This window comes from Squalius cephalus, assembly GCF_949319135.1.
Source record: "Squalius cephalus genome assembly, chromosome: 14".
Classification (NCBI taxonomy): domain Eukaryota; kingdom Metazoa; phylum Chordata; class Actinopteri; order Cypriniformes; family Leuciscidae; genus Squalius; species Squalius cephalus.
The window spans coordinates 21,516,152-21,526,596 of NC_137135.1; the positions used below are offsets into that span (position 1 = coordinate 21,516,152).

The window sequence follows — 10,445 nt, forward strand, 5'->3', positions numbered from 1 at the left end:
TAAATAAAAAAAATACTAAATAATATTGTAAAAACTATAATCCAAATATCTGTACAATAAAGTACATACAGCATATTGGTAAACTGGTCAAGCATCTGAGGGCTTTAAAGAGCATTTTCACTGCAACAAACAATGTCTTGTACTAGAAGATCACTTCGCATATTTTCAGTCTATTGGAATAGAGAGTTTCATTGACTTTTCTTCATCCACAGCTGAAGAACAATGATCCATTAATGCTGTTATGCCTCCTCCAGTGGCTCAATCTCACACTGATAAAATTGTAAGCACTTATTCCTTTGGCAGAGCAACACGCTGCCTGGCCGACTTCCAGAGCTGTTTTCTGAATTCTGTGTGTGGCCCTCAGCTCTGCGAGCCAACGGTCTTTTGTCAGTGAAGAGTGCAGTATAGTCATGATGCTGTTAAAAGCAGATAACAGCCACAAAAGAGAAAATAAGAGATGTTTTGCAATATCACAAAACCAGAAGCATTTATGGTAATGTGTGAGAGCTATTTTCCCCAAAGCATCGCTAGACTGTGAGCTCCCCATAAGCTTTCACATACAATAACAGTCAAATAAACAGAGGTGACAGCTCAAAAGAGAATAAACTTCATGCCGTTAAAAGACAATATGTCTTTCAGGAATCATTCATCTGTCATTTATGGGTGTCGCTGTGCTGGAAGCCCACTTGCAAGAGGGGCCTATGTATGGGTGTAAACAGGCAGTGTAATCCCTGCTATACCACATGCACAGAGATCAGGGGAGGACATGCACAAAGGATTAAAGTTTTTAATGGCTCCTACATTAGATACCTTTCATTCATGCTTTAGTAGAAAGTATTCCTGTAATGGAGGCTAAAATATATATTCAAATTAATTCAGGTTTTAAGAAGGAAACTGTCTATTATTGATACTGACTTGACAGTCTTCTCAATTCAAATAAAAACAACAAATCCCCAAACCCCAAACTAGGTCACTCTGAGTTGTCTTACAGTTTCAATGGTTTAAACATGTTGCCACAAATTCCTCTCAGTCTGCACAAAAAAAACTCAGTTATACTCTCTCTCAATAAATAAATAATTAAAATGCTGAATGTACAAAAAGGTAGATTCAAAGAAGCCTAGTTCTTCAGAGAAACTTTAGAGCACTGATATTGAGCAATATATAGCAAAAGGGCCGGTTACGTCCGGTGCAAGGTGTAAGGTGATAACCACAGGACCTAAGGGGCCACTGCTATTTCTGCCCTCAGCAGAGGAGTCTCCTGCGGATTATAGTCACACAGGATTGTGGGAGAGTGGAGGTGACAAGGCTGCTCTCAATTCCTCCATAGCCAGGCAGAAGAGAGGTGTAAACAAGACCTTGTGGCCAGACAGAGTCCACTTATCCTTCACAGTAATGAGCACCGAGTGAAGACCTTTAAATCCAGTGATAGAATTAATGGCTAAGTAACACTCCTGTTTCCTTAGTAGAGCCAGAACTCTTACTTGCGACAAGAATAATTCTGACCAGTACTAATTGTGTTTTTGGTGGTTGTTAACAGCATAGTTTACTTAAAATAACAAATGTATAAATGTACAACAAATAATATATTCATTCCACATATCTAAAACAATATAGAATCTGATATTTTTATAATTTATTGTGAGACATTTGGCTGTAAAATTTGATGGGATGAAAATATATATATGAATTAACAAATACGGTATCTATCATGCAAATGTTTGGGGTCGGACTTTGTAAGAAGTCTCGAGGCTGCATTTATTTGATCACTAATGTATTAAAAACAATAATATTGAGAAATATTATTGAAATTTAAAATACATCTTTTCTATTTAAAAGTATTTTACATTTTATTTATTTATTTTATGGCAAAGCTGAATTTTTGGCATAATTACTCCTGTCTTCGGTGTCACATGATCATTCAGAAATTATTCGAATATGCTGATTTGCTGCTCAAGAAACATTTGTTATTATTGTCAATGTTTAAACCAGTTGTGCAGCTTAGTAATTTGTGGAAACTGTGATCCTGAATATATATATATATATATATATATATATATATATATATATATATATTAGGGCTGTCAAACGATTAATCGCGATTAATCGCATCCAAAATAAAAGTTTGTGTTTACATAATATATGTGTGTGTATGGAGTATAATTATTTTCTATATATAAATACACACACATGCATATATATTTAAGAAAAATTTGTTATTTATATATAAAATATTTATATATAATATAAATTATATATAATATAAATATTATATATACACAGTATATACATGCAAATATTTCTTAAATATATACATGCATGTGTGTGTATTTATATATAGAAAATAATTATACACCATACACACACATATATTATGTAAAAACAAACTTTTATTTTGGATGCGATTAATCGCGATTAATCGTTTGACAGCCCTAATATATATATATATAAATATATATATATATATGGTGGGGCTATATATATATATATATATATATATATATATGTTTTTTTTATTATTATCTTACTGATCCCTAACTTTTGAATGGTAGTGTATATCTTAAAAAGTAACACAATTTGTTAAGCCATTATTTCATTTGAATGACCTTTCATTACTTTAAATCTTTGTTCTCATTACAAATCCTTATATTGTTTGTTAGTGTTAATTTCTCTGTTATAGGTTTAAAAAGAACATCATAATCTTTACACATACCCCCTGGAACCTGCTTAAGAAAAGTGGGAGTTGGAAATGAAGCATTTGGGGTACGTTTACATAACGACGATGTACTAAAAACAGAAACGTTTTTTCCCTTGCGATTTTCACGTACAGACGACAATGTTGTCAAAACAATCCCCCTTCACAACGATCCGTGAAAATGACTTAAAACACTGTATTATGCTGCCAGGCCAGAATTTGTCATTGAAACAAGCGCGCCGCTATCTTTAGAATTTCATGTTTGAACTTCCGTTTTGCTGTAGCTCTGTTTATTTCTATAGCATCGCTGTGAAAGATTAATTAGCTGGTGAAGTGGATTTACTTGTTGTAGAGTTAACGAAAGTTATCAAGAGAATTGTAATGTTTGAAACTGATGTCGTAACAAATGTCAGTAGACCGGGTACATTTTAAAACGAGCGGTTCATTAATTAATCCATACTATCTTTCATGTTGTGGAAATACAAACCGGAAGACAGAACACAACGATCGCAGAGCTAAAAAGGGGTGGGGCTACAGATTTGTAGTTTACACGGAGACGATTTTGAAACCCATTTTCAAAAGTTTGCATTTTCAAGCCCCCAAAATGCAGTTGTCGTGTAAATGCTCGGCCATAAAAAGTTTTCCGTTTTTATTTGAAAACAGTGTTGTATAAACTGCCCCTTAGAGGATTCAAAAACCTGTTTGCAGTACAGTAGTAGACATGGGCCTCTGGAGAACCTGACTAAATTTGATATATGACTACTGCTACATTCAAGCCAACGCTGCTGTAGCGACAGGAGCTGAACTGACCCTGTCAGAAAAATGATCACTCAAACCAACCAAACACAAGGTCAGACAGAATGAGGTCTGAGGGCCTCAAGGACTTGCTCCGGCCTTCGATCTGCTCTCAGGGTTACTAATGATTTGGGATTTCAACTAAGTTTAGAGAAATGTGTTGGGTCAGGGTCACTGGATGAACATCCCTAGTGTCACTCTATGAGTTATCTACCTTCATGACTTAGATGACAGTAGATGATTCCTTGGATTTTTAATGGACAGTAGCAAAAGCATTTAGTCAGTTGCAATTTAGCATTGACCACTGAGTAGAGACAGAGGACACTGTACAGGAAACCAAATATTCAGGGTTATAAGCTTGGCCCACTAACAGAGCTTGCCAAAATCACTCTGATAGGAACTGGGCTGACTGGACTAATAGAAACTGGAGACTGAAGAGAAGATAAATAACACTGAAGAGCACAAAATCTATTTAAGAAAATGCCATCCTTAGTGGTTTAGAAAATAAAAACACTGAGCAATGATAAAGAGGTTGTGCATAAACAGTTAAAACTATTCCCATGTATGCAAATATCTGTTTGTCAAAGCTAAGTTTCTAATTAAGTAGCAGTTTATTTTCCACTGTTATAATAGCAAGGAGCTACAATCCAGTCAGCACATCCACTACAGGTGGTATTATTTCCTTGTAAAAAAAAAAACTTTCTATAGCATGTGCCTTGCAGATGTTGTACTGGACTAACAGTGAAAAGCCACTCTGTCTGTGTCCATCTACTGGCTTTCATATCTATATGGTCCTATAGAAAGAGGTCCATCAAACATATGGACCTGTATATGTAAGCCAGGGGAAATGCATGTAGAATTAAATCTTTAGAAAGGATCTGTAGGAAATTCAACCCTGACAAGTGTTAATATGATGGTGTTTCTCTTTTGTTCCCAGTGCTACTAAATCATAACGTTGGGCTACAGGAATGACAAATGGGTGCTGACACTGAGCCGGACTGCACTCCAGATGGAATGAGAGTGTGTTTACGGTGCCATAGTGGGTCTACGTCTGCTGACACACTAGCTCAGATCAAATCAACTCCCAGGTAGAGCTAATGCATTATGCAGATATATGGTACAGAGTAGCATCCAGGCAGATGCATAGTGCATAAAGTTTTATCAGGGGAGCCACCATTATAACTGGGCAATTTTTAAGATCGTAACCTCCACTTTTTGGGAAATAATCATTCGATTTTAAATTTCAGCCACCGATTTTAAATTTAACTGGGCGCTACTCTAGTTCCCTATACTCTTAAAAATAGGGGGGGGGGGGGGGGGGGGCTTACAACGATGTCATAAAAGAACCATTTTGGGTTCCCCAAAGAACCTTTCAGTGAACAGTTCTCATAAGAACCATTTTTAAAATAAAGACTTTTCCAGTATTAATAACCTTTTGCGTAAAAAGGTTCTTCATGGAAAACTACATTCCAATTGACCTAAAATAATTTAAAAAATGTATTACTGAGGGCTACTAAGCAAACGTCAATCCTGCATTTCATTTATAAAGCAATTTTTGTGATTAATAGAGGGCTTTGTCATAATGACAGTAAATCAATCCAATGTTTTCTTTTATGAGCAGATAACACATAATAAACTTATTCTATATGCTAATATCATGACAGTTAATTAAATTGCTTTTGTCTGTTCCTAATATTGATTCATGTTCATTTTATTGTCAACAGAAAAAAGTGCATTCATTTTTTTCAGATGGCTGTAAAGGCTAAAAAGGGTGCTGTGGTTACAGATAACTGTTGGTGTTTACGAGGTCTGAACACTGAAGGGCGAGCCGGGTTCCACCTCATTGCTTTCCACAGGGCAGGCATGACAGGACAGTGGTGACAGAGGCACTTCTGTAAATGTGTGTGCTAGCGTGTGATTGATGTGAGGGATGCTGAGTCGCGAATGCTGACACAGGAGGAGCAGGGTAGGACAACTTCAGGTACCTTAGGCTGGACTCACAATCACATTCATTGGCAGATTGTTAAATCACTTAAATAATATTCATGAGCCAGGCTTTTATGTACCCCCACTCTCCTTTTCTAATCCTTCCTACGCCCTTCCCAATAAACAATCACTATCTATCACTTACTAATCTTTAAGGCAGAGAAATATTTGATATTCACTCTGCTGAAGGCAGGAGAATCAAACAGGAGAACAAAGAGAAAGAAAGATGGAAAGCAGAGGGAATGGAGAACAGATTGAGGGAGCATTCCGCTACTCACATGTCTGTCTGTTCTCTCAGTGGTGCAGAAAATAGAGGGCAGTTAATAATGGCAGTTGACCATAAGAATCGTAGGGAGCAGCAAATGAAGATAGACCAAGTGACCTCTGTGTAATTGCTCGGCATTTTCACTGGCTTAAGGCTATCATGCCCAATGTAGTGTTCAACATGCCATTGTGCACGGTTACTGCTCCATTAAAATGCCATGTGTCTGCATGAGTGGCTATATCAGGTAAGTTTGAGACTTGGTGTCAGTAGGGACTTTCTACAAAAAAAAAAAAAAAAAAAAAAAAAAAGAGCATGTCTATTTGTAAAGTAAAAAATGTTTGATTATGTCATGAGCTTTACGTGAATGTTCTGCAAAACACTCCAGGTCTCTTGTGGACCAGGCATGCCTGTTCATTTGTTGGTAGCTCTCCAGCTAGCCCTTTTTTGCCATGAGACACAGCTCGGCCACTGCACTCATTCCCTTGCCATCTGTCTGCATTTTAAAACACTCGCTCTCCATACGGTAACACGCTGGTAGCAGCCCCATCCCCAGCTGACAGGCAAAATGCTTTGAAAGAATGAATAAGGCAAGCTCAATTGGCTGATGTGACATTGTTTTATCAGAGTGAGCTGGTGCTGTGAGCTGTGTGTCCTGAACTAAGGGGTGGATTAGTTCAGAGAGTGGGACACATGTGGGCAAAGCTTGTCCGTCCGTTCATCAGCTGAGAATGCAATTTAACGGCTTGTTGCAAGAATGCAAACCATTTCTAATCACAGTACAGCAAGGCATTTGCCAAGTATGCACAAACAAACAGGAAAACAGCTCTGTTTTTAAAGTTCTACTGAACTTTTCTCATAAAAGGATCATTATGAGATTCAGCGGTCATGCCCTTGCAGCATCAGCTGACTGAAGCACAAGCCTCAAAGGAGAGTGGGTCACCAACATGATCTTGCACTGGCCACCTCTGTTTTTTATTCTATGTTGGTGTGTGTCTTTTCATCTAACAGATTTATACAGCATGTAATCAGAAATAATGATTGCATTAATGCTTTTATGATTTGATGAAAGCTAAATGAATGCAACCAAGCATATCTGACTGGCACCAAACTACACCCACTGGTCAGAGTATGTCTAAGTTTTCATAACATCAACTTTCACAAGACATTTGATCTCCAAATTGGCATATTTTGTCAGGATAATTTTCTACAGCTTTATCAGTTCAGTTCAGCTTGTGCAAAACGGTCAGACATCTAGTTGAAATATAAACTTCTGGACAATTTATTTGATGACCAAAGTCAGTTTTGAAGGAATAACAGTCACACTCATCAATCCTGAGCACAAGACTCATTTGTAACTCTGAATAAAAAAAATAAAAATAAAAAATTATTATCCTTATTACTGTTGTTATTGATAAAATAGCATTATATTTATAAGAAGAAGAAATAAATAATTATTACCAATAGCCTATTATTATCTTTGTATATTATTATTACAATTATTATCATTATTTCATATACCTGATTCAGTGAGAATGTCTTTGGGACATGCCAGGAGCAAGAGGTCAAACGCTTGAATAAGACACCGGAATAAGACTAACTGCTCTAATTTTACAAGGTCAAGATAAAGTTTATTTATTTTACCTTAAATTTAGATTTCTATCTACTTCGGTTATTTTGCATTAGTAGCCTCTATCATTAATATTTGCAATTAGACCAAGGTAACAATAGCAAGAATTTACTCACCACTCGTGCTCATGATGCTGAGACAATAATCCAAGAGTAAAATTTAATATCCAGACAACAGCAGTCGCCTATTGTTCAACCGATAAAATCCAGTTATTGAGCCTCAGCTTGTAGTCAGAGTCGAACCGCTAGAGTGGGATAAAAACTCGAGGAATAATTAATACAAATTGTAAAGCTACCAATGTGATTCCCGGATCACAGGGGGGCAGTGATCAATTGGTTAATAATGGGAACGGTGGGCTTAAAGTACTGCAGCCCGTGAGTGCAGGGTGGACGACCGACCTGAAATAAAGCGGAATGTTGCCTAGTCACATTCCATGATCTGCTGCCGTTTCTCGAGTATAGCCTGAGATAGTGCTGAGCAGTGTTGCGTACAGTGGACGAGGCGCTGTCACTGTACTCTCGCGCTCGCATCTATGGAAGCGCGCGCCGGGGTGACGTCAGGCATGCGAGCGCAGAGCAGCGTGTTTCCTCGCACCCATCTACACGCAGCTCTGTAAAACAGATTTGTTGATTGTAATGGCAGCGCTCTGTTTTTGTCGCTTGCGGTGAATTTGAGGTGTGAGGTCATCCAGAGGGAAAGTTGAAGTGCAGGGTGGGTTTTCACAGATTACGGTATTTACTGTATATGGATGTATAGCGCCCTCTTATGCAGAGTTAGAAAAAACACAATGTAAATAGGCTACAGTAGACAAATTTGATTCATTTAGGTACCTGCCCGTCAACAAAAGCTTCTTACTATGACAATAATTAGCCCGTTTGGAGCCGAATTATGTTCCAGAGAAAGACATAGGCCTATGACCACGCTATAAATGTAGCCACAAATGATAATCAATTTTAGTTTGACGTGATGCTCATTAAGACAAACTGATAAAGGCCCAGAGATTGAAACATTGTTAACTGCACAATGCTAGCCTATTTTTTTTTTTAAACCATTGACAATGTGTTTTCACTTATTTCTTTCTTTTTTTTTTTTTTTTTTTTTTTTTAGAGCCAATACAATGGACTACCCTGAGAAATATTTACTGGAGACTTACTAAATGTTTTACACTGTAAATAAACAAATAAAATAAAGATGGCATGCTAACTTACTGATTCCTGGATTTTTCTTCACATTGACATTTGTTATTGGATTCATTTCAAATCAAGGCCAGTGAAGAAAACCTCTTTCCTGGCAATCTGCCATTTATTTTACTCTTGGTGTACACTAGTAGTCACTCTTTCATCACTTTATGTCTCGCTTATTGCACAACCTCACTAATCAACCAAGTATTCATTCCTTTCTGAAAGAAAAATATATTCACTCTGAATATACTGTAGCCAACAACGAGATACAAAGAAGCATGAGTAACTTTACACCAGTGCTATTTAGAAAAGTTATAAATCACATTCACAAGTTATCTGTTTGTTCAACACAATACAGACTCATAGACCCATAGAACTACACCTTGGCAAATCTTCTTTTTTCCCCATTATTATTCTGTATTCAAAGAAGCCCTGACCCATGTGGAGGCAGACAGGCATTTGGATCAAACAGGAAGTCTCTTATTTGCAGATCGTTCTCTTTTTTTGTGTGTCCTAACCTAATGTGTGTTACAAGTATTTTACTGACATGTGTGTATACAAAAACAAGTGCCAAGAGGAAACTGCACAATGGAGGGATGTGACAGGCGCCTCGCACACTCTACATTTCTTCCTCTCTCAGTCTGTCTATCTAATTCCAGACGCTCTCTCTGCCTCTCTCCTCTCTTTGCCTGACCATGCATTGCTCTCGGTCTGACAGTCAGATATTTTGACAGGGCCATAAGGTTAGTGTCTGAGACAGACAGTGTAAGCAGTCAGCATTGTTCTGCCTGTCATCGCATCAGCACTTCTTCACTCCCCTCCCATCTGTATAAAAGGAGTACTTCCTAGATATGTTGTTACATATCATATTTCATTTTATAAGCCTTCTGATCACCTGTTAGAAAGTCTATCTAGGTCAAATCACTAGCCAGATATCAGTTATTTGTTAGGCATGTGTCATTTATCACATGAAATGATTAAATGAGCATAGTTAAATGTCCTCACCCCACATAATCAGGGATCATTTAAAAGGTATATCTCATTCACAGATGTTTGTCATATTTTATAACCTGCATAGCTTTGCTTTTACAGCCTGCATATCTTTACTGGAGTGTGCACACAATGCAATCTGTACCAGTATTATGTATATTTTCAGCGGATGTCGTGGGCTGTACTGTTAGTCAGGGTACTGGATTTACCATTGTACTGAAATATGACAGAGTCCACAACAACAGGAAGTTGCTCTTCCTTAGGGCACTGGTACAAAGGGGCACTGGAACGCAGTGCCTCCCTGAACTGCCCCCACTGAGAGCTGCCCTGGGGTATATTTACTAGCCAGAGCTTTATTAGCCTTTAATTAGTTTTTGCATTGAAGGGTATTTAAGGATGACCTCTCCAAAAATTCAAGTTGTATCCTTATGTCGTTCCAAACCCGTATTACTTTCTTTCATATTCAGAAAAATCTTAAATATTTTTTTTAGCAGGGACAATGCACATTGATAAACATGTGGCAGAATCATAGAGGGCAGAATCAGGTGAGGTAGTAGAAATCAAATTCAAAACAACTTAAATGTGAATCAGTTTGAACCAGTGTAAACAGTGAGTCAGTGAGTTTAACTCAGGAACCAGTTTGTCTAATTCGTAAAGTGAATAATTTAGCATAATTTGTGGATCAACAGGTTCATTGAGAAGAAAGTTTATGGGTCTCGAACTTAAATCACTGACACAATTTTCATTTTTGTGTGAACTATTCCACACAGATGTACTGCATACTAAACACAAACTGCCAATATTTAAGTCATTATTTAATAAACCAAAAGTGAGCTGTTAGCCCGAACTGCAACCAAATCTGTGAGTAAGTAAGCTGATCTCTGATCAGTCTAATTGGTGTCTAAATCA

The 10,445-nt window shown here is 37.4% G+C and overlaps 1 protein-coding gene across 7 annotated transcripts in view; it reads right to left on the reverse strand.

Moving 5' to 3' along the window:
* Positions 1 to 8,073, reverse strand: part of ablim3 (actin binding LIM protein family, member 3) — a 62,803-nt gene extending 54,730 nt beyond the window's left edge. For all 7 annotated transcript variants that reach the window (XR_013823597.1, XR_013823598.1, XR_013823599.1 and 4 more), the window contains exon 1: positions 7,482 to 8,073. Coding sequence is in view for 1 of the 7 variants with exons in the window: in XM_079893557.1 (XP_079749683.1) it covers positions 7,482 to 7,494 (13 nt within the window). In the remaining 6 variants the exon portion in view is untranslated. The remainder of the gene's footprint in view (positions 1 to 7,481) is intronic.
* Between the last annotated feature and the right edge of the window lie 2,372 nt (positions 8,074 to 10,445).